The sequence below is a fragment of the Podarcis muralis genome, chromosome 9 (assembly GCF_964188315.1).
Source record: "Podarcis muralis chromosome 9, rPodMur119.hap1.1, whole genome shotgun sequence".
Classification (NCBI taxonomy): domain Eukaryota; kingdom Metazoa; phylum Chordata; class Lepidosauria; order Squamata; family Lacertidae; genus Podarcis; species Podarcis muralis.
The window spans coordinates 14,255,452-14,282,264 of NC_135663.1; the positions used below are offsets into that span (position 1 = coordinate 14,255,452).

Here is a 26,813-nt window from a genome sequence, read left to right on the forward strand (position 1 = left end):
TAGATCTTAGCTGGCTCTGTTCTTCGTTTCCCTGTTTTTATTGTTAATTATAATTCATTGTTATTGTTACTCATCTTGGAAGTCCTTGAGAAGGCCAAAAGGCAGGATAAAATTTTATTCCTATAAATAAATTTGCTTTATGTGCACATTCCCCTTTGTCTGTAAAAACAGAGAATTGGAAAGATGAAGGCAAAAGCAGCCAAAAGTTAGATGTTGAATCCCCAGTGCCTTTACTCTCCCCTATGCTCTACAGTTAGTTTCCCACTCCTCCTCTCTGGTGCAGAAGTCTAGGGGTCAGAAACTGCAGGTGAGAAATTGCTGGTCAAAACTGCAATTTAGAACCAGGTCAAGTGGGAAGGGACGGGCTCCGTGCAGAATTTGGGGGTAGAAAGGATTCGAAATGGCTCTTTTCGAACCAGAATAAACGCTTGACAAGAGAAGTGCAGCATTTAGGAATTCAGTTGGCTCTCCTGGAACTTCCATCCAAGTATGGGTACAATCTTTTACTCACTTACCTAGGAGTAAGCCCCATTGTTTATTTATTCTTTTGTTTTATCGTTACATTAATAGCCCACCTTTCCTGCAGAAAGCTAGGCGAGCGTGGTTCTCCTCATCAGGTTACGCTGAGCAACTAAACGGCCCAGGGTCACCCGGTAAATTTCATGGCTGATCAATGAAGGCTCGTTGCCCTTACACCCGCGTAAAAATGGTTGCTGCTTTTTAAAGTGCCAGGTCTGTCACTGTCCTCATTCTTATGTACTGTTTATATGGTGTTGGTTTGTATGTGTTTTGTTTTTTAATTATGTTGTAAGTAACCTTGGGTGGTATATTTACCCTAGAAGGGCAGAACATTGACGCTCAAAGAAATATGCAGAGGGATCGAACCAAACGTCTGCCCTCATTATTCAAACTTTCCTTTTTCTGGTTCAAAGAGAAACTACCCCTGTAGTGTTATTTGAGGACAAAGGTTCCTAACTCGTGGTTAAAGTTTGGGATGCTTTGATGTCATAATGATGATGATGATCATTATTCATTGTTGCTTTGTTGCTGCTGCTCTTTTTGTGTTAAAAGTCTGTGGCTCTTTGCTGTGATAATAACGTTGCTAAAAACTATCATTTTCGTTTATTATGATTATAGCTGGTATTGTGATCATTTGACATGCTCTGCACCTGCGTCGAGCTGAGCAGGGTCTGGTATGGTTTCAAATTTGATGGAGGGGGCGGCCACGTGTTGAGATCCCTGCATGGGGGGGGGGGGCGGGTTGGACTAGATGACCCTCGGGGTCCCTTCCAACTCTATAATTCTATGATTCTTCTAGGAAGCCACTTTCAGGAGGGAAAAGCCCTGATTTCGATTTCCAGCATTTTAAAATGCGACTCTGGAGCGGAGAGCGTGGAGTGGCGCTTGTCTGCGTTTCGTTTCTTCCAAGCAAGCTTCCCTCGCTCGCCGGCATCCAGCGCTCCAACCCTCATCTAAGAGAAGCATCTTCTTTACTCGCGAGGAATGCCCCCCGCGCGTCGCTTGCCCGGCAGAATCGTCAGCAGGTTTCGGTGCAGAGAAACGCACGTGTTCAGCGCAGCTCTCTCCAAGGCTTCAGAGAAATGCGCTTTGCTACCTCGGGACGCCGCTGATTGAACCTGGCACCGTCTGCGCGCAAAGCGAATGCGCTTCCACTGAGCCAAGGCCCTATATCATCCCGTCCCGTCGGACTGTCATTGATCAGAAAGAAGTCTAGCTCTCCCGGGGGTCCACCAGCAGAATGAGCAGCAGAACCCCGCTCAAGCAAGGCTGACTTGATCCAGAGTTTGGAAAAGGGGAAGTATTCACCGAGGCCCCAGCATCTAAAATTAGCTACCTGCGCCCCTGATCCTTCTGGTCGTTTGCCTCTAAGGTCTAAACCATCCCTTGTGGAAATCTTAAGCTAGGGGCTCATCCACACAGCACGTGGGACAGGTGGGAACGCGGAGATCTGCTCTTCCACTAAACCCATCACTCTCCCGTCCTGTTGGTTCTGAGATTTAAAATCGTATTAAAAGGCTTACATCGCAATCTCTCCTTTCCTCTGTCGTGGACCCAAAAGAGGTCTCTTTCACGCAAGCACTGACCTAGACCCAGTCCTGTTTCTCTCCAGCAAGGTAAGATAAGGCAAGATGGTAGCCACGGAGAATCATAAGAGTCGAAAGGGACCCGCAAGGGCCATCTAGTCAAACCCTAAATAATCCTTGACAGATGGCCCAGCCAACCCTCCAACGAAGGAGACTGCCCACCCCCTTTCGAGGAAGTCTTCTCCTACTCTGGGGCTAGGTAGCGAGAGGTACAGGGACCGGGTGGCGCTGTGGTCCAAACCACTGAGCCTCTTGGGCTTGCTGATTGGAAGGTCTGCGGTTCCAGTCCGCACGACGGTGGTGACTTCCCGTTGCTCTGTCCCAGCTCCTGCCAGCCTAGCAGTTCGAAAGCACACCTGTGCAGGTAGATAAATAGGTACCGCTGCGGTGGGAAGGTAAAGGGCGTTTCCGTGCGCTCTGGCTTCCGTCACGGTTACTTTCTGGTTAGTGCGTTTGCTAGGCTTTGGGGACGTCTTGCTCCTTCACACTTAGGTTCTTGGACGCTTAACTAGATGTGGGTGCTGTGTAACACCTGTCCAAAGGTGGAGAACTTGCAACCTGTCATATGTTGCTGGACTACAGCTCCCATCAGCTCCTAGGAGGCTGATGAAAAACTTTCTGATAGTTAAAGTTGTTTGATAGTGAAACAGTGTCCCTCCAGAGGTGGTGGACTCTACTTCCGTGGAAGTTTCTAAGCAGAGGCTGGACGTCCATCTGCCATGGATGCTTTAGTTGAGATTGCAGGGGGTTGGACTAGATGACCCTGAGGTCCCTTCCAATTCTATGATTCTATGAACGTATAGCAGGCCGCATGTGTTTCCCATCCTTCTTGTAAGTCCTTCTCTAATTCGTTTTGGGACGGGAGTGGGCACAAACTTTAAAATCGTATTGATCGGAAATAAGGAGCTGGTGTTATAGATTCAGTGGGAAATTCTATCTTTCTAATTACAGTATAGGAAATATCTATCTTTCTAAATAGATACAGTATAGGAAATATCTAACAGTAGCAAATTATTTCTCTCTTCTCCTGTATCATTGCAACATTTACTCTTCCCGCACTCCGCATGGCAATTACGCGATATCCTTCTTTCATCCAACTGAAAAATGCCCAGCAATGTATTGGTTTACAAACGACCTAGCAGCGAATAAATACGGAAACTACGGAACTTTTCCTTCCCCAGAAAGTTACAAATTGCAACCACTTGTTCCAATACGCATTTCATTATCAAGTTCTCTCTTTTAAGCGATGCTTGGCTTCTTTTTTTAATTGCTTTTGCAAAGTGTAGAAAGCCACAAAAATAATTGATCAGATTCTGCACGACCAATTTTATTATTTAATCTCAGACGAGATCGCATTATATTCACACATCCCTTCCCCCACTCTTTCTTCCAGGCAAGAGACGTCTTGTTTTGTCGCTGATTTTAATTGTTTTATCTTTTTAAAAAAACAACAAAAAAAACAAAGTGCAATGGCATTGAACTGGTCTTGCAAAGGATGTTGTTACTGCTGTTCTCTTTACAAACCGAACGGTTTTCGTATAAATTAATAAAAGGTTAAGATGCTAATACAATGTTATCATTAGCTTTTAAAAGAAAAAGGGTGGGGGGAAATGGACAGTCTACAGTGTTCGTTATTATACAAAAGGGAGAGACCAATGCTGTACTCCACATTTTTCAAAGTCAATTACAGTAACTAAAACGAATGGGGGAATTTCTTTTTGAGCAGGAAAAAGTTGGAACATATCTCCACAGCAAATTTAATACGCTTTTTTTCTGGGAACAGGTAAGGTCAACCATTTAAAAATATTCAACTCTCCCAGGCCTGCTTCCAAAAAACAAAAAAACCAACAAAAAAAATAAATTTAAATTAAATCAGATGCTAGTAATTAAATAGCCTTATTGGCATCTGACATAAGGAACATTTTATGCTTGGCAAACAGCAAAAGAGATCATTAGCTTCATTTTCTAGGACTCAATTAAAACTGAGGGAAAATAAAGGAAAATTTGTAGCCATTCACTTGGAAGAATATCTAGATGAATTCAAAGGATCTCGCTTCCAAGGAAGTGTGCAGGGGAGCAGAGCGACTAAATTCAAATCTGAGGCTGTAGCCAACTGTGCAAATGCCAACATTACCCAAAATTCTGCTTCTGTCTGATGAAGACTCCTGTGTGACCCTCAAACTTACACTGACAGAAGACGATTCGCTGAAACGAAACTGGTTATATTTCCTTCCGTCTCCCGTCTCCCTTTTCGGAGCCCCAACTCTGGCACCGATTAGAAACATTGCGCAGCCAGCGAAGGAGAGGGACAGGAGAACAATTATGAGCTATTTCAGAAAATAAATCCCTACCTGCTTTCATATGCCACAAATCTCACTACTGAAACCGAACGAGAAGGACTTTGAGAAGCGAGCTTTCCCCCAATAAAGCCACACGGAGGAGTAAAGGAAATACAAACAGCCAACGCACTCTTTCTAGGCGCGCGCGCGCACACAGACACTCAAACGAACAAGAAACCAAAGTATTGTACACGTTAAATATTCACAGTCAAAGAAGTCCGCTCGCTCCCCCCCCCCCCCATTATTTACAGAGTCGCCCACGGATGTAGTTCTGAGTCTGGCCAGCAGGGGGCAGAGAGGGGCGAACGAAGTTGGCCGTCGAGCGGCGCCCATCCCCTTTGCGGAATCAGGGAGGGAAGCGGGGGCCGCACAGCCGGCCCGCCGACAGTCATTCCCCACCACCAGCAGCAGCAGCAGCAAACAAAACTGAAACACGTCGGGGAACCTCTTCTCCTTCTTCTCTGGGTAGAAAAATAGATCTGTACATCTGTCTGGAGGGGGTGCAGGGTCGTGGAAGAAGCAGCCGTCGGGGATGGATAGATGGATGGTGAGATCGGGGCCACTCGCTCTCCTTCTACCGGGCGGGATCTAGGCGGGATCTCTGCCGTCTAGGAGGATCCCTCGTTCTCCGAGGTGTGAAGGAGGAGGCTGGCGCTGGCGCCCCCGGTCTTGTGCTTCTTCAGCAGCTGCGTGATCTTCTCGTCGTCCGAATTGGGGTCCAGGGGCTTGTTGTAGTCGTCGTCGTCTTCCTCGTTCTCCGAGGCGCCCTTCAGCCGCTCCGTCTCGGAGTCTTGCTTCTTCTTGGCCGTAGCCATCTCGGCCGCGTGCTTCTTCCGCCATTTGGTCCTCCGGTTCTGGAACCAAACCTGCACAAGGGCGAGGAGAGAGCAAGAGAAACGAGGTAAAGCAAGAGACCCAATTTTTTCCCCTGGCGAGGCCACCCGAGTTCCGTTTAGACGCAGTTTTTCATTCGATCCGGATTAACGAATCCGGAGTGATCGGCTCGATGGCTCTATCATCCGCTGATGCGAATTTAAACCTGCTTCTCACGTTCTTAACCAGGCAGGAAGGAGGGGATCTGGCCTCACCAAAGACTCTGTCATATGCACTCTTAATCCGGATTAATCCATTAATCCGGGGTGACTCGCAATTCTGAGTTCTGTGCTCACCTGTCAACAGGTTAAAGTGGTAATACCTAAATACCTGGGAACAAGCCCCATTCGACTCAGTGGAACTTAATTCGAATAGACTTGAGAAAGGAAGGGGAGTGTGAAACTTGCCTGGCGTCTCCCTAAACCACACACAACACCTCGCTTTAGAAATTCCTGACGGAGCATCATCTGCATTAAAACTGCAACCTCTAATTATGGAATGGCTAGTTCAACTAGTTCGTATCACTGGTGCAGTTAGGCAAGTTTACACTTTGAACTTGATGGTCTCACCTATTTAGGTGGTAAAAATAGAATGATAGCATTGTAGAGTTGGAAGGGTCATCTAGCCATCTAGCCTTCTAGTTGGAAGGGTCATTGTAGAGTTGGAGGGTCATCTAGCCCAACCCCCTGCAATGCCCAATGTGGGGCTCAAACCACAACCCTGAGATTAAGTCTCAAACTCTACCCACTGAGCTGTCCAGTCTGCATTACTTCGAAATGTGGCAAGTCAATTGTGTAGACGTACTCATCCCGAGTGGCACCCAGAACTTCTGCTCCGAAGTCCTGCCCTAATGGGGGCCACCCTGCTTTTCTCCCAATGGAAGTTCAAGACGGCTTACTCAGGGCTCCCTCCAGCTCTCCTTAGCTGCAGCAAGACCATATTGCCTTCAGACGATCGTGACAATATTGCTTTCAGTCGTTCGCCACCTGCGACCTTGTTAATTAATCCAAATAATTTAAGATTCCATGCTAAAAACCACCAGTGCATACGAGTATCCCCATTGTACTAAAGAAGCACATGTGGAAAAAAACCCAGCATACGCCTCTTGATTAAAGGAAATTAAGTACCAACATTTATATGCAAAGTGAAGTAGTGTATGCTCCCCTGGTTTTGTATGTAATGGACACTGAGATTAGTATTCTATTTCATCTAGATTCTACAGGAACACCCTGCCTGTACCTGGCAAACTGGTAAAGGGGTTTAAATAATGGGTTGTGCCCATAGATCTGTGCTCCCCTCAAATATACCTCCTTCTTGAAATTATTTTGTATTAGTTTTAATAATTCCATAGTCCCTCAATGACTGGAGGGCATTGTATTAGCTACCCTATAGCAATGGCAACAGCTGCTTCTACAAACTATTAGCTTCCAAACGACCGGTATCTCAGTAAAGACCATGTGCTTAGATCTGAAGCCGATTTGGTTAAAAATTAATAATCATCATCTGTGGGGACAATAACCAACCTAGTTAAAAGAAAGCAAGGCAGCCTTCCACACCAGGATCATAAATCCACTTCTTTGGAAGTCAATGCTAATGAAAGTGGTAGGGTTTACTCTTGAGTTTGTTGCTTGCAGTCATAAGTGATCCCTGCCCAAGAGTCCAAGCCACTAGAACAGGGGTCAGCAAACTTTTTCAGCAGGGGGCCGGTCCACTGTCCCTCAGACCTTGTGGGGGGCCGGAATATATTTGGGGGGGGGGGGATGAACGGATTCCTATGCCCCACAAATAACCCAGAGGTGCATTTTAAATAAAAGCACACATTCTACTCATGTAAAAACACGCTGATTCCCAGACCGTCCACAGGCTGGATTTAGAAGGCGATTGGGCCGGATCCAGCCCCCGCGCCTTAGTTTCCCTCCCCATGCACTAGAAGTTCTCCTGTGTGAGCCTTGCTGAAATGAATGGGAGCTGTGAAGAGTAGGACCCTTGTCTAGTTCTCATTCATTCCCATGCACCATGGAATTTGTGGCAGAAGGACTTCAGGAAAAAAATGTCCCTTTTGCAGAGGCATACCTAGGCTGCCTTGTGCCCTTGGCTGTATCAATGCCCCCTACCCCATCTCTTGAGCTCCTCTGCCAAGGTGCTCAGAGAAGACTGTGTGCCTTGCCAACTCAGAACAACAGAGGAATATTCCAGGAAGCAGGCGGGTGGCAGGGCAGGTTCCAAGCCACTCTGAGTCAGAGTGGAGGGGCACAATTTTTGCACCCCCTGGGCCTGTGCCCTGGTGGGTGCCAACCTAGTCAACCCCTAGGGATGACTCTGCCCCTTTGAACAAATCAACTTAAACTGGGGAGTGGTAGAGACCATGTTCTACATATACAAGGTCCCATGTTCAATGCCTGAAACACTGGAGAGATGTTCTACTCATTGTAGACAGCCCTGAGTTATAAGGCCCAGTGGCCTGACTTGTTATAAGGCACCTTCTTATGCAATAACCCAAAGTTGCTTTTGCTGTTGTTTAATTGTGCAATCTTTCATCCTAAAGTTATGGTGAAAAGTTAGCACCATTTTGCGTACTGCTCATATAAAGACCCCCCATTTCACTTGTTACTGGTGCACTTGGTTAAATTCATTTGTCTATGTTTTGGTTCTGAATATATTTTTTATTAAATAATATTCTTGGGTAACAATAGTACAAATAAAGTCTCTTTTTTCAAGTCCGTTAAATTCCCTTGGTCAGTTTAAAAGAAAGGAGATTTTTAAAAAAATGATTGTCAAAACAAATATTACAGAAACTGTGTGTGGCATGTGTGATACTAGGAGAGGCCTTCTCCACCCTCTTTCACACAAACACACATTTGAAGGAAACTGCTCTTCTAAGTTGTTACCGGCTACAACATTTGCAAGCATTCTTTAAAGCGATTGAGTCAGGTCTTAATATATCTCTTTGCTGGAGATGCTACATTTAGCTCTCACTTCCAGATGATTTGGACATGATCCACTCACACCTGCTTCTCTGGAAGACCCTGTAAAAATGAATGGGAGGGCAATGAATGGCATCTTCCATTGGAGGTGGCATCTGGGCAGGGCCTGAGGGGCAGTCATGCAGGTTGGACATACAGCATGTTGTAGTAAGTTGACTATGATGCCTCTAGTGGTGAATACTTTGCAATGGATTTAGGCAGCCGAAATGGGACACTTGTGAATGATGTGCAGTTTCCAGAACAGACGTACATCACTCTAAAACTTGATGACCAACTATGAATTGGCTATGTTACCCTTATGACAATAATTTGTTGAGGAATATCCCTGGGAGATCTGCATTGGCTCCCAGTACGTTCCCGAGCACAATTCAAAGTGTTGGCGCTGACCTAAATGGCCTCGGTCCAGTATACCTGAAGGAGTGTCTCCACCCCCATCGTTCAGCCCGGACACTGAGATCCAGCGCCAAGGGCCTTCTGGCGGTTCCCTCATTGTGAGAAGTGAGGTTACAGGGAACCAGACAGAGGGTCTTCTCGGTAGTGGCGCCTGCCCTGTGGAACGCCCTCCCTTCAGATGTAAAGGAAATAAGTAGCTATCTTATCTTTAAAAGACATCTGAAGGCAGCCCTATTTAGGGAAGTTTTTAATATTTAATGCTGTATTGTTTTTAACACTCGATCGGAAGTGCCCAAAGTGGTTGGGGAAATTCAGCCAGATGGGCGGGGTATAAATAATAAATTATTATTTTTATTAGTATTATAATGGTAAAGCAATTAAAACAAACAAAAAACCAAGCAGCTCTTGGTCATGTTCATGAACTTACTATTAACTTATCTGTTATTTTAAGATCATCTGCAAACTTACTGCAGTAGATAAGGATACAAATACGGTAACAAGCCCAGAGCCCCACTTAGGAGATGGAGCCAGAAAGTCAAACATGCAGATGGTCTGAATTATCACATTTTTAAAATAAATGGAAAAACACACATCATCATCTAAACCTTAGATTCTCAGGAGTCCATCCACTCCCCGCCCAATAAGACAATTCAGTCCAGAGTCTAGCATTACCTTCCCAATTGCACTACTGCCTCCCATTCATTTCAGCCAGGTTTGCCCAAGGGAGTTTGCCGGTAGACAGGACTGTGCCCCTTTTCCTGCCAGTCGTAAGTGGCACTGTGAACTAACACTACCAAGCGACCGCTGTCAGGTCTCACCCAATGTCATGATTGCATGGCTAGCATCGTTAGAGCAGCAATCCTGCGGTCTAAATGCACTTCCTCCATCCAACAAGGCGGATCCATTTGCAGAAGGATTCTTAAGCATGCATGAGCAATACAGAGCAGATGTGCCTCTGCATGGCTATCCTCATGCACAACACAGTGTGTATTCGCTGGATGTCTTCTGAGATGCGTGTGGGTCCCCATTCAGAGCTACTAACTCTGGGTAGTCCTGGGAGTCCCGTTGGAATTAATGGGACTTCCCAAGTAAATGAGGTCAAGATGCTACCGGGCATCCCAATTTTATTGCTGCCACGAGTGATATTTTGGACTAATAGTCCAAATTGACTTTCCATATCACAGTGTGCACTGATATTTTAGCATTCTTTAATTATTGGCGTTCCTACCGCTGCAAATAAATCTCCTATTAAAAACACGAATGAATAATAGTAATTTTGATAGCTGCAGCAGTTACTCTCACTGCCAGCTTTTAAAACCATCAGCGCATGATTCCCACCAGTGTTAACAATTATATCAATAATTGCTATCCGTTCCATGATTATTGTGACCACCGCAAAGCTATTGTAATTGCTGCCACGGAAATTATAACATTCGCTTACTTACTCACTTAGCAATCAGGACAGACCTATTCATTTATTGTTGCTGTTCTGCATAAGAACAATTGCTTCTTCAAAGACCAAGGAGCTTTCGCAAGATAGAGTTGTTATTATTAAGAAGGCAAATATTAGCATAATGTGATAATGCCGTTATAGCAGAAGTCATGTTGATGTGTTGGAGTGATTTATTGCATAAAACGGTGTGAGTGCTTAATATAAGTACTTTCATTGTGGTTATGTTAGGGTGGCCAGATTAGCCTCCTAGTTTTTGTACCCTTCTGCAATCCTGCAGTCCTATGCATTACTACTACTACTGTGATTTACTTCTGAGTAAACAGTAAGTCATGCTACATTCTTTCCTTATTTTGCCTCTCCCATTCCTTCCATTCCTTTCATCCCACACACCCCTCCTGGCAAAATTTAAACTGTAGGCTTCTCGGGGCAGAGAACTGCACTGCCAATTTTTTCTTTGGCCTACTTGTCCTGTAAAGTGTCCTGGGCATTGGTTGTGCTGTATGTAAATTGTGACAACAACCATTAACATAATCTAGCTGACATTCTGCCGGACCTTTAAATGCCATTGATTCAAATAGTAGAGGTAAGGATTTGCTTGACTCTCTTCTATTCAAATCAATGGCATGCAAAAGTATTTAACCGTGGCTGGATGGTGCCCAGAAATAGCATGTTTATGTTATGTTAAGGCTAAGGAGCTTTTTCCCACCCTGATGCACTAACAACTTAATTAATGGCTCTGCTCCCCATACCTTTGTTTCATTCTTTGACATTTTATCCAAAGGAGCACCCAGAGCTGGGCTGACTCCCTGCACAAATGATGCTTAACTCCTGCTGAAGACAGCGGGAGTTAAGCAGCCCAGCTGCGGGCAGGATTGTCATAAACAAGCAAATGTTGATCTGTGCACTAAAACAAGCTTTTGCATAATAATATGTGGATCGTCTCTCATTTTTGTACTTTTTACTTTCTGCTAAAGTCTCTACATCCACACACCACTTCTTCTTTCTTCTCCCTTATTTGTTTTACTACTGTCTCTCCATCTTTTTGATTATTTGCTTTCCCTCCCCTCCAGACTAAAATGAAAATATACCAAGCTGCACTGCACTCCCCTCTCCCCAATCTGTCACACCAAAATATGTGCATCCTCATTTGTTATTGCTTTCCTTAAGGGTAATTCAAAGGGAAAGCTCTCCTCCTTCTTAGGTCTATAAATCCCTGGCACCGGGTGGTTTGAAAGAAGGGTACTCAAGTAGACTGTGCTAAAAGTAACCATTGCAACCCCCCCTGACACCCCCGCTCCACAATTAATATCTTTACGCTTTCCCCCCAAAAAATGGCAGGACTGTTGTTCTTTTAGATCTAACTACATTTGTGCAAATGACCCTGTCTTAAGGGAACTTCTGTGGATTGAACTCAATGAGGCTGCCTCTGTTTCCAGTCCAGGAAGAATTGCTCACACTATGTTGTGAAGGGTTACTTGGGAGTAAATCTTACAATCCTATGCACATATGTTGCGTGCATGAACTCAGAAGTAAGCCCAGCTGATTGCAATGGAACCTGTTTCCAGGTGAAAGTGCATAAGTACTTGGGAGCAAGACTCATCAGACCTAATATTATCTCCTTCGGATTAGATATGTATAGGATTGGGATCCACGTCTCCCTGAAATCAATGGGACACTTTTATCTAGTCCAGGAGATTATAAACACATTTGGCGGAGCAAAAAGTTAGTGCTGCTCAACTTCTGTTCAAATCAATGAGATCTAAATGAATCCTGCGGGTTTTTCTCTGGGAAAAATGGGTCCATAAGAGCTATGGTGTGCAACAAATACATTCCATCACCTCTAATAAGACATCTCTCTAATAATACATCTATCTGCTCAGAAAATTAGGAAAGTAGCCTTAAGAAAGATACATGGCAAGAGAAAAATATTTTTGTATTATTAATAATAATAATAATAATTCCCCATAACTGCACGGTCATGTTCACAATACACATTTGATGTACAATACACTTTCCCCCCTCCCCAAACTCACTGCAATAAGTAGCTGGGGTATCTGCACCTAGTATATACAAGTACTACAGTAATTTATTCACGGTCTTCCCCATATATTTGCAGTGACAAATGAGGGTCTCTAGATAACTTCAGGAAGAAGAGACAATCTATAAAGGAACACACACACACACACACACACACACACACACACACACACACACACACCCTCTTTGAACACGAACACACACACACATCCAATCTGTTAAACTACATTTGTTCCAAACGTTGTCTGGAGAATTTTCCCTTTGGAAAAAGGGGTGGCGAGAGTTGAGAGGTAGTGGAACCCTACAGATACACTGTACTCGCATTACAGTCACCCTCTGCGACAAGGCATCTCCTCGTTTCCCCTTGATATAACCACAATCGAGGGAGCGGTGGAGGGAGCCCTTCGTGGGCTCTCAATCTACTTTTTATGCCTGCTAATTCTGCTGTCTCCTCATTCTAAGGAATGGATCTCTGCGGCTCAAACGAAGGGCTCTGGGGTTCCAGACACGTGCTAAAAATAATTCTAAAAATCCAAGTCAGCCTGGGAGAGAAGCCACACGCAACCAAACTTTGCAACCATTACAGTGCGGCCCTACACGTGTATACTCAGAAGTAAGCCCCACCCAGTTCAACGGACTATAGGATTGTAGCTTTAATAGTCCTCCAGTACAATCCTATAAATGCTTACCAGGAAATAAATCCCTATGAGGGTTCATCCGAAAATACAGGATTGTCATTTTACTGGAGCACTCGCTTCATTTTCCTGTTCCTTTTATGCAGCTACATAGAATGCTACGTATAAATGCATAATTATGTATAAAATACAGGCTTTTGAATGCAGTCTCAGGATCACTTTATTTCTATAAGAACCACAACCCAATCACTCAGCATTTAAATCTGTTGCCTTACAGCTGAATACTAGATGTTGCTGGTACTTTAATATAGTTTTGTGGCTCCAAATAGACCGTTGGGGGGGGGGGGACTTCTGGCCCACGGACCTAATTCATCTAATAATATAGAATAACCCATTTATTATGGCATCAGCTTGGGGTTTCTGGAGTCCATCTATGCATCTGATTGAAGTGGACTTTGGTCCAGGAAAGCATATCCTATAATAAAGTCCAAGGCGTCCCAATACTCTTTGGTTGTTTCTCCTGGAAAAGACTTCACACGGCTACCGCTGTCTAATAAATACGTGTTAGGTGCAAAAACCACCACCGTCCAAGTGATGTCAGTGGCAAAACTACCGTTTGATTTAATGCCCCTGGACGGAGCTCCGAATCCAAAGTGATCGCCTTATATGACTGCAGTCATTAATGCTGTATTGAAAGCAGTACTAAATTAGCTGCTGCAATCCACACACCGGAGCAGCCCCGTGGACTCCCACCGCGAGTGACGTGAGATTCATTAGACTTGGGCGAAACTTACTGCCCAGAAATTGTTCCTCTTAATGACCTCCTCACTTAAATAGTCACCTTCCGGTGGAAGGTCACTCTATCGAAATCCCTTTTTCTAAAAAAAGTCTCCTTTCAGCTCCCTTGCAGACCCGACCCCTTTATCCACGGTGGCATCTACTCACGAGTAAATGCATTCAAGAGCGGGTCGCCTATACTATTTTCAATAGTTCTCAACGGTGTTTGGGATCGTGTTCCTTAAAAAAAAAAGAAATTCTCCCCTTAACGGTAGGGTACTAACCCCACTTCTCCCCAAGTCATAAATATATTTCCATAAAAATATTTAGTTGGCCTTTTCTCCCAAATCATAACACGATCCAGAACAACTTTGATTTTATTTTATTTTTCGGAAGGGCAGAAGTTCTTCCATTTTATTACAACTTATTTCCGAAGTAAGAGATGGGCAAGAATGTTTACAAGCTGAGGAGGTAGAGGATCATTGGAAATATAAGAACATTTCTATTCCCTTCATTTTGGGGGGTGGGGTACTGGAATAGCACTGACTGCAAACAAATAGGTAAAAAATGTAGTTGTGGGCCAGTTTGTAAACTCAACAATGCTATAATTATAATTAGTAAGTATTTTAAATAATAATAATAGTAATAATAATAATAATAAATCATTAACGAAAAAGCTGTACCTTACTCTTATGTATAATTATCTAAAGCTACAAATTAGGAAAAACAGCTTAGAATTTATATTTATATTTTCCCCTGTCTTTCAAAATCCGTGCGGCAGCAACAATGCGGTAACGAAAGGCACGCGCGCGGCCCCTCTGTCCATTGCAAGATGAAAGCGATATGGAGGGCACGCGCCCGATCCCTTTTGTTCACCCATATCTCCCTCTTATCGGCCGCATTTTAACACTCTCCCGCCCAGGCTGAGCAGTGGCTGGGGCGGGCGGGGGGGGGGGAGACGGGGAGGGAGTAGGGAGGAGCGGGGTGGGGGGCGCAGAGATCGGCTCTTATCTGACCTGCTACACTCACCTTGACTTGGCTTTCGGTCATCCCCAGCGAATAGGCGAGCCTCGCCCGTTCCGGCCCGGCTAAATATTTCGTTTGCTCAAAAGTCTTTTCCAAAGCGAAAATCTGCTGGCCGGAAAACGTCGGTCTTGTGTGCTTCCTTTTGCCGTCTTTATCCAGCAAAATCGAGCCTTGATCTAGAGGGAAGGGGAGGAAGGAAGGTATATATGGAGATATTTATTATTATTTGTTCTTTTAAAAGCAATGGCCATAAATGTATACGCGCGCTTGGCAGTCCCTCTGAGTGGTGCGGCACATATGTATTTAAAATCCTACTATGGGGAATTTCCGCAATGGAAAACTGCCCTCTTTGAAGAAACTGCGACGGTTTGGGGGCATCCTGGGTTTTACAAACAGGTGCAAATTCGAAATGGTTTAGGCATCGAAGAAAGTTATGCAGACACACAGAGAGGGAGACGCAATTTATCGTTGTTCACCTTTCTGAAAACAACGTCCAAGACTGATATTTAGGTTTCGAAAGTCCTCCAAAGAAATTAAATGTTAACTCAAAACGATTAACTTTAAAAGATCAGGAGGATAGGGCATCTGAGGGACTCCACAGAACAACAAGCGTTTAGTTAAAAGATTTTGCCCTTGCTTGAGAAACCAGAAGGTTCGCTCCTGTATCAAAGATTCCTCCCAAAAAGCAGAGAATTTTATATTTTAAAAAAAAATCAAGCCGCCTATTTTCAACAGCGCAAGCTCCTCAAAGCCATGAAAGAAAGGGGAAACCCAAACAAGCAAGTAGCAGTCTTACACAGCTGAGTTAACCTTGTTTACTCAAGAGTAAACCCAACTGTTTTGAATTAGATTTACTCCCCAGTAGCTCTGCATACAACTGCAGCTCAAGTCGTTTGTTTAAGAAACAAGGGGGCTTAATTCGCCACTCGCATTTCCTCTGAGAAAGGGCCAAAACGAATAACTAAAACTTTCCACGCTTTTCTTCCTTCCTTGCAGTCTAGATTTAGGGGGGAATGGGGTGACAGGTCGCCTTTAACCCTGTTGCTGAGATCCTATGCGCCTAACCTGGGAGTAAGACCCGCTAAACACTCTGGGAGTTACTTCCGAGTAGGATTGGGGCGCGCAGGGAAAACAAGCCGCTAGGCTGGATTTTAAAGTGCGAAATGATCGTGTTTGCGGCAAATGCATCTTTTTTAAAATAAACCAAATTGTTGATTTATTTTGCAAAAGAAGCAAAAATGTCCATCGCGTCAGCAGAGGCAGGACGGACGCATCCTCAGAACCGCTGGGGGTAAACAGAGAAGCAACGTGGCTAGTCAATTACTACTGCAGAAGTAGACAAAAATCACCGCGGCGGGCGAAGCTCCCTTGAACAGCTTCAATTTCTGCAGCCGGGGGGGGGGGCAGGAGCGCCCAAAGCCTCGCTCTTGCAGCACGGCCCTGTGCGTGCATGTTTACTTGGTGCAAAACAAAACAAAAAAACACCCACCCTGCAGTTTTAAAAAGCCATCCCTCAAAAGTGCAGAAGAGTTATTCTTGTGGCTCCGAGGTTCCGGTATCAGTTAAGCGGATTGCCTTGCAAAACCGAAGTTTCCCTCTAAAGTACTGCTGGAGTGGAAATGGACTAGAGGGCATTTATTTGCTACTTCAAACCTGTTTGTCCCGGTAGCAACTATGTAGAGCAACTGTGTCTCAAACTCCTGTAACCCCGCAGAGAACATGCCAGGGATGAGAGCAGCAGCAGTGCGCCCGTCGTGCCCCTTACCTGAACTGTCCCCGGGACCTTGTAAACAAGTGCGTGGCGTTTTGTAGTTTAGGGACAAGGCCGTGTCAAGGAAGCATGGGTCTCAAACACTGCATGGATGAGTGTGTGGGAGCAGATGGGAATTGGAGAGGCAATGCATCATATCCTCCCGGGTTAAACTACCCCGTCGCTGCTTATCCAGCCCAGTTCTCCAATTCCGGGCGCAAAGGCTGGTGGCCAGAGCACAACAGCCGTTGCCCAAGGAAGAGGACCTTTGGAGAGGACTGGATTGAAGGCCCAATGACTGAGGGTCTCGGTACCCAATGGAGACATCTGGGAAGGGCTAGAGGAAATTGATGGGCGGCGAAAGGGGGTCCTAGAGGTCAACGGAGTCCTTCAATGGGCATATTTTGCGCGTAACAGCCACTGTGGGTAACCCTGGAGATTTTGATGGAGCGACTCTCTCTCCCTGTGACTTTGTCCCCATCCCATCCGGGGGGCCCCTGCCTGGGGGTCAGGGTTGTGAGGGCTGCGGTGTCCAAGGAGCCACATGGAGACTTAGTATCCCCGTGCCCGGGAGGCCACAGTGCCTAGTGGTAAGGGCTGCAGCTGGCGGAGACGGCTAGCTCGGGGTGCGCACTGCGCGCAGTTTTGTGAAATGGTTCTGGCCTTGGGGAAAGAGGGTCCCCGTGGGCAGGAAAGCCCATTGAACCCCTCCGAGCTACTTACGCGGCGTGCAGGCGAGTCTCGCGTCCCTCCAAGGCGGGCTCTGCATCACCCCTGGCCAAAAGATGGGGGTCCTGCCGGGCAGCTCGGCCAGGGGCTTGGGGTAGCGCCCCACGGCGGCCACGGCGGCGGCGGCGCTGGGGCTGAAGTAGAGGCCCGGCGGGGGCGGCGGGGGGCTGAGGCTGCTGAAGCGAGGCAGCCCAGCCAGGAGGCCGGCGGCCGGCGAGGCGGACGTCGAGGAGGCCACCGAGGAGGAGGCGGCGGCTGCCGAGGAGACGGCGAGGGCGGGCATGGACGGCCGGCTGAGGATGTCGTTGATGCCGTGCGGGGTGGCGGCGGAGAGCTGCTGCGGGGGGGAGCCCAGCGCTGACAGGGCCCCCGCGCTGTGGGGCTTGAGGCCGGCCGGCGTCGGGGAGCCTAGCGGCGGCGAGGGAGAGGCTGAGGCCGAGGAAGACGACGACGAGGAAGAGGAGGAACAGGACAAGGACGAGGGTCCACTGGGAACAGCCGCGCCTGCTGTGGGGGGCGGCAGCGGGTAGGCCGCGGCGGGGTACAGAGGGGTCTTCATCTCGGCCATGCTGTGCAAGGCGGCCAAGGGGGGGCTGCTGAGCAGGAAGGCGCTCTGCCGGGGGGTGCCATCCATTTGCCCCACCGCCAGCATCCCCGGGCCGGGCGGCCTCCCAGGGGCTGCACCGAGACGACCCCCTGCGCTCTCGGAAGGCCGGACGTCTGGGATCCGAACGGCAGAGGTGGGGAAAGGACAGGGGGTTCCTCCTATTGGGGGCGGAGGAGGGAACCAGGGAGAAGGGGGTGGGACTGACCAGCCCCCCTAAAACTGCGGGAAGGGAGAGGGATGCTCCGCTGTTGGAAGGGAAGGGGAGAAGGAAGAGGGGCTGATTCTCGGGGTACTGTGGAAGCGAGGACGCCCTGGTGTTGGGGTGCAGGGGCAATTTGTTCCTTGAGATTTGGGTACAAGGAAGGGAGGCTGTCTGGACTGGGGGTGTTCCCTGCTCTGGGTCTAAGCAGCGTCCCAATTTGGGGGTTCAGGCCGCCTTCCAGGGTTTTCAGAAAAGGCAGAAGGCGGCGCGGGGCGCGGGGAGCAGTCCTAGTTCTGCGAAAGCAGGATGAGTCTTCCTGCTGCTAGGGGTGGAGAGAGAGGTCCCTGGTGTGTGGGCGCTTTGAAAAGGGGGTTCCCTGCTCCGGAAGGGTTGGGAGAGCTGGGAAGCGTAGAGACAACACGCTCGAGAAATACACTGGGAGGTCTCCAGAACCTGGGGTCTCAGAGCGGAGAGTGGGTTGTCTGTGGGAGCCCAAGGTTTAGATCTCGGGGTCGTTCAGGAGCTGAGACAGATTCCAGCCTTGTTTCTTCCGAAAGAGGGGAGATTCGGGGTGCCCTGTGGTGCAGCCACTGGCGGAGAGCAGTGTTGGGGGCCACTGTTCTGAAAAATGCAACTAAACTCCAGCCGAAGAAGATTTTGCTGATAAAAAAAGGAAGGATTGGAGAGCACAAAATCTCATGCTACTGCGAACAGTAGCACTAACTCGGGGGGGGGGTCTATCCTGATCTAAGGGTGTCTAATGACTGGTGTCCTCTCTTAAGAGGGTGGGTGTTTGTAAGCGGCCCCCTTCTAGGAGCGGGGGTGGGGCGGGTGAGGAGAGAGAGAGAGAGAGAGAGAGAGAGAGAGAGAGAGAGAGAGAGAGAGAGAGAGAGAGAGAGAGAAATTAAGTGTCTTGCTTTGGGGAGCTGGGAGACTGCAGAAGTTTTTTTTTAGGGGGGAGTTCAGGGATGCTACGACGCCTGCTGGGAAAGGTAAAAGTCCTTCGGTATTTAAAGTCCTTCTTTCGCTGCTTCGTCGGGGAGAAATTCGCTGAACTGAGCTTTCAGAAATAAATGTGGGGGTTGGTGGGGGCGGGGTGGAGAAGAAGAACCGTCAAGTCTTTTGCCGCCACAAAACAAAACAAGAAAAACCACCGTCCTGGAGCGGGGGTGGGAGAGAAGGAGGCGGGGAGGAAGGAAGAAATGCACATTCACTTGCAAGGCGCAGATCAAGACGCGGCTGCAGTTCCGGCCGAGGCGAAGGCTGTGGTTCCCGGCGCTTGCAGGCCGGCGGGCGAGCTGGACGGCGGGGACTCCCGGCCTTCGCCTCTCGGCTGCTGGAGGACGAGGAGGAGCAGAACTTCAGTGGATCCTGGGAGCCGGTCCTCTTGGCCTCGGCATGCTCCTGCCTCCGAGTCCGAAAGGGATCTCCTGCTGGCTCTCTCCTCCCGCCCGGCCTGGGGCTCCGAGCGCGGCTGCCTGCGGAGAAGAGCTCCCTGTTCCCGGGACATGGACGGATTTTGTAGCTTCGCTTCGCTCCTCTGGCCGTCTAAACGCCAGGAGAAGGTCCGGATGCGCTCTTCTTTCCTCGCCGCTCCCCGAGCATCGCTGGACTGGGTCTAGCTTTTACTCCTCGGCCGCCTCATCCTTTTTAAAAATAAAAATCGCGACCACCTTTTCCCCCCTCTCCCTTCTTGAATCTGCTTTTGCCGGGCTGGGATTTCGGTGCGTCTTGCTCTCGCCGCTTCTCCTCGCTTCTCAATCTCTCTTCCTCCGGTCTGACAGATCAAGACGCAGCCCCTCCAAAGCAATAAAACATTTTCATCACTCTCCCGGTCTGCTTTCGCTATAAAGGGGGCAAGACAAGAACTTTGGAGAGGCGTCAATAAAAGAGGCAGCGGAAGGAGGGGCAGAGGCGGGCACCAGCCTCCTCCCTATAGGACCTGCCTTCTTTATGGGGGGGTGGGGGGAGGAATCTGGAGAGAGAGGCAGGGAGATGCGGCCAGCCCAGCCCTCCCTCCCTCGATAAGGGGCGGCGCCGGCCAAAGGCGCACATTTGCATATTGAGCGCGGACCCTGTTAAGTTGGAGCTCCGGAGGAGACTCGGAAGGAAAGCGCGCGCAGGGTGGGGGGTTGATTGGTTGGGGAGGAAGAAGAAAGCGCGTCCGTGTCAAATAAATCTGAGGATTTGCAGCGCGTGAAAAAAATCATTTTTTTAAAAAAAGAACGAAGAAGAACCTGTGTCGATCCTTTGCTTTCTTAAAAATAAAAAAGTCACGCATCATATCCCAAGGAGGCCCGCGTCTGGTTCTCGGGGACCTCTTTTGAAAGGCTGATTAAGTGCCATATGGACCATCATCCCGAGTATTGTGTAAATGAATGTGATGCTCCTTAAACAAACCTATAGAGATGCTGGAAACCCCGCTCCGCCTCTCCCTCTCTTTCTCGGCTGAGCAGGGCAGTAAAGCAACCCCCTCCTTCTGCCAGCCCTTTCCCCGCTCTCTTGTTTTACTTCTCGTCTGTTTAAATGGGTTGTGTCCGTCCGTCCGTCTGTCTGTCGGAGTATGTGTGTGTGTGTCATCATATTAAAACCAGCTCGCCCAATCCTAACTGGAAGCCAACTTGCCTGGTCGTATATTGACGGGTTGCAGTAAGGCAAAGGCAGGCGTAAATGAGTTTATATTTTAATTGGGGTGTGTGGTTCCCCTGGACCCTTGTTGATCTCCAAGTCTCCTTTCTCCCCACCCGCTCCTCAACAGCACCATTTCCTTTCTACACGTTTTCCCGAACTGGAACCCAGCATAAGAACGGCGACGAGGTTTTTGAAAGTCAAACCAGCCCTTTTGCAAAGGAGGCAGACGCAAGCGTTAGTTACCTGGGTTAGAGACTCAAATGCTGTTTTGGTGACTTTAACTTGGCGACTCCCCTCTCCCCGATTCACACACACATTTACTTGGATCCGACAAGAATATGAAGATATCACTTGTGTGTGGGAAGAACCGTATATTTTTAATATGACCAACCCCGCCCCCGCCCCCCAAGACACCCGCGGATCAGAACGGAATATGGAGATATCACTGGATAATTTGTATATATTTAACATGACGGACCCCCCCCCCCAAACCCCCCACACGTTCACACACACGAGAACGCTTGCTAAGGTCACCCCAGAATATGAAGATCTCACCAAAGAATCTGAATACTTCATTTGGGATGGGGATGATTTTTTAAACCAACAGTGAACAAGCCACCATGTCAATCAATTCCTCATCCCATGCCCTAAAACAAATCCCTGCCGCCATCCCAGAAACGCCTATAGAAACTAATACGCTGCGTGCTATAAAACTTGGGGCCTCCTATCCACGTTCGCTTCTTTTGGAAGCCGCGTTGGTTTCAAAGGGGAAGAGTTTATGAACAGCAGCAGCAGCATTCCGCGTTCTCAATGGAAGCGACGCGCAGAACTTCGCGAGGATTGCGCCTTTTTCAGTTCAGGAGCGCCTCGACTTTCATCTGAGGATGGTATGGCCTTGGTTCTTAGCAAATATATATTCCGAGGGTTGTATCAATTGCACGGGTTGTTTGTTGCTACTGTTGTTGTCGTTGCTGCTGCTGCTGTTCGAGCTTTTCCAACTTTCAAAAGCCAGCCGGAGAAAGAGACGCTATCCGGATCAGAAAGCGTTTAGGAGCTTCGCCCCCCATGAATCGGCGTAGTAGTCGATTTGAGAACGGGATATACGCGACGCTCTGTTTTACCAGTGATCTTAGCGGAATGTGTGTGTGTGTTGGATTTTATGGTCGCTTTGGGGTCGTTTCGTGAGCGCGTTTCATCCCTTCTGATATAGTTCCCTGGTCAAAGAAACACGTCCCTTGCTAAAGCGTCCCTTTAGCTCCCCAACAGTACAGGAAAGGATGAGCTGACTGCAAACGCGCTCGGGAAAGTGCGGACCAGTAGCGAAAAGGACTTAGAGGTGGACGTGGACCGGGCTGTGCCTTGGGGGTCGTTTTATTGATTTTCTTTTTTCGTCGCCAGCTAGGCCTGGTAGTAGTGGCCAGTTTAAACGAACAACCCCCGCTCGTGTTTAGAGTAACATGGGGACCAGCTCCTAAGCTTAACATTGTCCTGGAGATTCGCTAAAGCAGGAACTTAAGCGCGTTTCCGAACTTTGCGCTCTTTACGCAAACTTTGTCTTTCGGTGGAGCAACGGCTGTTTGTTCCTGATCAAGCAGATATATTTCTGTTTATTGCTTCCATTCTTATCCCGGAGCCTTTCCGTAAAGGAGCTCTGGGCGACAGAAAACGCACCCAATCTCACAACAACCCCGTGAGGTGGGCTAAACGGAGAGGTGGCAATTAACCCAAGGGAACCTGAGTTTGCTGAGGAGTTAAACCTGACGCTACAACCGGGGTTTTGCCATATGTCCTCTTTTTCCAGGACACGTCCTCTTTTTCATGGGTATGTAAAATGAGAGTCGTCATAGGGACCCATCGCTAAAAGCAGAAGTTGGCAACTTTTTGCTCTTCAAAATACGGCAATCCTAGAATCCCTTTCTAGGATTGCCGCCTCCCCACTCTCAACTCATTGACAGGGTTCCTCTCTCTTTAAACGGCTGCAGCAAAAATTCAACAGGTGAGGCTTTCAAGTTCCCGTCCCTCCATTCTGGGAAAAATCCCCCCACCTGTGGAATTTCTGCCCAGCTATAAAGTCCTGTCACAACAAAGGCATGTTATCCTCTTCGTTACCACGCGCAGAGGATCCGAGGCAGAAGTGTTGGCCGTGACTTCTCGCAACCTCAACCCGTCGCTGTCTGGAACAGTAACGCCGACCCACCTATAGGGTCGGAGGCGGGGGTGGGATCAGAATAGCTCAGCGGCAGAGCACGTGCCTTGCATGCGGTAAGGTCCCCGGTTCGATCCCCGGCGCCTACTGTTCCAAAAGGAGCAAGTAGCAGCAGCAGCCGGATACAGGGAAAACCCGAGGCCCCGGGGAAGTCAATTCTGAGATGGAGGAGCTAGTAACCTGCCTGCAAGGCGACTTGTGGAAAGCGCGCCGAGCGCTCAGAAAGTCCCGCGTATAAGAAACGGGTTGTTTTGGTGCTGGTGCCGGTCTTCGTGGGAGAAAGTTGAACGTGATCTATTTTTCAGTGCAAGAGTTCAGTTTTCGGTATTGAGGTGGACATGCGCTTGATTTTACCTTAAATCAAGTAAATAAATAAAAATACTTCACTAAAAGTAGAAATTGTAGAAAGATTTTGATTTTTCTGAGCACTTGGGGGTCAAAGGAATAATTTAAAACAACTTTTGCTGAGATATTTCATTCCGAATCTCCTGGACAGAGCCAGGCAGAGGGTGATGACAGATGCGTGTCCTGCCGTAACATAAAACATGGTTACGCCCATGGAGGCGGGCATTGAAACAAACAAACAAACAAACAAACAAACATCCCCTTTAATTCAGGCATATGGAGGCAACATTCTTTCCTTCCGGGGTGCAGAAAGAACTCACTTCCTATTTAAGGGTCGCAGTCCCGACGCGGAAATTGCGCGTGTGTGCATTTGCTTCCAGAAAAACCTCTCGCCCTCGCTGGGCAACCTCTGTTTCCTAGAGCAGCGAGGTGGTCTTATCTGCCACTCTCAGCCTTGCATTGCCTCTCTCGCTTCAACCGTAGCCTGATTCCATCCAAAACCCTATTTCCTCCAGTGGCAAGGGTGTTTAGGAGGGAAGAGGTTAAGATCCAAAACCTTTTATTCTCCCCACATCTGCCAGGGACTGGGGGTGGTAAACTCCAAGCGGGGGGGGGTCTCCGCCTCCCCCCTCCCCACCGCCCACCGCAGCGAGTGCAGAGACGAAGAGCGTCGACTTTCCCCCTTGGTTCACCATTTGCTATGGATAGGCAAAGTGTCGCAATTTGGAGTTTTGGGTACTCCCTCCCTCCTTCCCTCTATCTGTGTGGCCAGAGGTGGGGGATGTTTCGATCCTAATCTGGTTTGGAAAGGGGTTGGAGGCTAAAGCACGGATATATCGAGGAAGCAGCAGCCGGACGCGCGAGAAAACGCAAATGTCGGAGGCGCAATTTTAAGCACAAATTTATTGCAAAACGCTGCGCTCCGGATGTGTGTGTGTGTGTATGTCTGTACGTGGGCGTCTGAATGGCGAGGCTCCCACTCACCAGACTGAGGAGGAGAAAGGTTATTATTATTATCACAATTATTAGAGCGGGCTCAACCCAGGGCAAGATCTTCAGCTCAGGCTCGGATCTCCAAGAAAAGACACGACATCCCGTTGAGCTCCGTGGCTACAGCACGAAGTTCAATGACTCCTTGCTTCTCCTTTTTGCTAAGCATGAGGGGGAGGGAATAATTTCCATTCCTCCCGAGTCTCAGAATTGCCCGGGGTAAAATAATAGTAATAATCATAATAATCGGACAGATCCGAGTTTCCCCCCCACCTCTCCTTTCTGGATCTGCACGGCTACTGCTTGCTCATATTCAGAGGCCTTGTTCACATGACAGAGAGGGATAGCGCGGAGGAAAAGTTTAACAAGACGCCAGCAGACGAGTTGAGTATTTGCTAGCAGGTGGTTGGGCCGACAGATTTCCGAAGGGCGGCAGTTTGCATGTTAAAGCAACTGATTTGCATTTTAATTGGAGAAGAAAATGAAAATGAGGGGTTTTTGGGGGGGGTGGGGGTGGGGGGAGACGTGGAGGCTGAACAGTTGCTGAAACCAGTGAGTAAATAAAGACTGATTAGATAGAGAGATAAATATATAATAGATCTCACAGAGAGAGAGAGAAATTTTTTTCCATCAATGCCGGAAGGCTAAACCACACATGGCATTTTTAAACGCACGCCTAAACACATAAAAGTGTCAGTTTCAATCTTGCAAGCACGCCTGTCATAAGGACACGCGCGTCAAGAGCTGGGATTGGATGCAGCTCCCTGACAACGTGTGAACCGGAAAACTCGTGTGAAGCGGCCCATGGACTCCGCTTTCATTTCGAAGGAGGGGATTACATAATCCAGTTAAGCAGACAACGCGATCAAACGCCATTACTGGTTCATGTCTGAGTCTCAGGCAACCCTGAGCAAGAGACCGATTTCTTGGCTTTTCCGCGTCACACTGTATGTAGCAAACTATCTCACCGGCGAGGATGGAATACTAAGCCTTTCTTCCTGATGAGCTAATTTGCCAGAGGTGATGAGTTTTATTTTTAGTTAAACAGCAACAGCAAAGTCACTTCTGCTGCCTAGAATTCTTCTGCCTATTTTGTAAACGGTCTCTGCAATTGCTTTTCGACATGTTGCAAACCTCTTTCGAACTTTGTCCAAGGAGGTTCGCTCAGGAGCAGTTAGAAGGATAGATAAACTTTGCGCCCAATGTTTAATTTTATTTGGAAATCGATATGCCGTTGGGTGGGGAGTGTTACGGAGCAATCCAATAGGTTTCTATTCAAAACTAATTTCCACTGATTTCAGTGGGGCTTATTCCTAGGAAACGGACTACGGAATTGCATCCTCAGTTGATCTGAACAGAAGTGATACCCAAATCGCTCTCAGAGAGGTCGCGGCTGAAATCTCTAGCGCAGAGAACAACCTCGACTTTTCTCAGTGGCAGAACTAGGAGCATCCCTCTTCATTCTGAGGTTGAGAAAAGTATGACTTTCACGAAGAGTCCCCGAGACTGGGCAGAATTGCAACCTGTGGCCATAGCTCTGCTCGTCCCATCGCTATGCTGGTGTATCCAGCTCACAGGCCAAATGGGTATTTTAATTTCGCAGCCTTCTCTGTTGTTGTTTAGTCGTGTCCGACTCTTCGTGACCCCATGGGCCAGAGCATGCCAGGCACTCCTGTCTTCCACTGCCTCCTGCAGTTTGGTCAAACTCATGCTTGTAGCTTCGAGAACACTGTCCAACCATCTCGTCCTCTGTCGTCCCCTTCTCCTAGTGCCCTCCATCTTTCCCAACATCAGGGTTTTTCCCAGCGAGTCTTCTCTTCTCATGAGGTGGCCAAAGTGTTGGAGTCTCAGCTTCAGGATCTGTCCTTCCAGTGAGCCCTCAGGGCTGATTTCCTTCAGAATGGATAGCTTTGATCTTCTTGCAGTCCATGGGACTCTCAAGAGTCTCGTCCAGCACCATAATTCAAAAGCATCAATTCTTCCGCGATCAGCCTTCTTGATGGTCCTTTATCAGCCTTCTCTAGATGGCATTGTAAGGCATTTTTCCCCTTGTCTCCATATGATTCCCCGCTCCCCCCCCCCCCTACTAAGGATCAACTCGAATGAAAAAGTCGAGGAGCTCCTCAGTCTGTAGAGCATAAAACTCAATCTAAGGCTTGCGGGTTCAAGATCCACAATGGGTAAAAAATTCCTGCAATGCAGCGGGTCCGAGTAGATGACCCTGCCCACTTTGCAGTTCTGTGACCCCGAGTCCTGTTATGTAACCCCTTTGCTGACAACGGAAATAGAGGCTGAGCAACAAGCCTCACGGGTGAGGGAGCCCCACAACAAACAAACAAACAAACAAACAAGCAAACAAGCAAACAACCACAGTCCGATCCTATGCTTCCTTTGGAAGTAAGCCTTATTTGAAAGTGCCATTTAGGAGCAAACCTTGCCTGTACAGGATCGGGCAGCGCGTCCCATTGAAAGCCATGGAACGAGCTGGGCTGTATCAGTCCCACGGAAGTGAATGGGGGCGCAGCCAAGTTTCAGTCACAATCAACGTGATGGGAAGTGTAGTTCTAAACTCCTGGAGGGCACCTGGTTGGGGAATGCTGGTCTAAGCATTCTTTCCTCTCCAGTATGGCTGGTTCCCCACTCTTGCCCAGGAGAAAAAATGTATATCCAAATATATATTCAGGCCTTGGCACTCGGTTCTTGTGCTTGTTTTGTTGATACCGTTTTTTAA

The 26,813-nt window shown here is 48.0% G+C and overlaps 1 protein-coding gene across 1 annotated transcript; it reads right to left on the reverse strand.

Moving 5' to 3' along the window:
• Window positions 1–3,411: 3,411 nt before the first annotated feature.
• Window positions 3,412–19,982, reverse strand: NKX6-1 (NK6 homeobox 1). The gene is made up of 3 exons (XM_028744172.2): window positions 17,096–19,982; window positions 14,626–14,798; window positions 3,412–5,310 (listed from the first exon to the last, which is right to left on the reverse strand). Exons 1-3 carry the CDS (start codon window positions 17,751–17,753, stop codon window positions 5,053–5,055), a joined length of 1,089 nt encoding a protein of 362 aa, XP_028600005.1. The 5' UTR covers window positions 17,754–19,982; the 3' UTR covers window positions 3,412–5,052.
• Between the last annotated feature and the right edge of the window lie 6,831 nt (window positions 19,983–26,813).

Bases quoted from the DNA above. Each gene is read 5' to 3' on its own strand.
- NKX6-1 (XM_028744172.2), bottom strand. From the start codon at position 17,753: ATGCTGGCGGTGGGGCAAATGGATGGCACCCCCCGGCAGAGCGCCTTC. The intron at 14,799-17,095 runs GTAAGTAGCTCG...CCTTCCCTCTAG, and splicing joins GAGACTCGCCTGCACGCCGC to ATCAAGGCTCGATTTTGCTG. The intron at 5,311-14,625 runs GTGAGTGTAGCA...GCCCTTGTGCAG, and splicing joins TGACCGAAAGCCAAGTCAAG to GTTTGGTTCCAGAACCGGAG.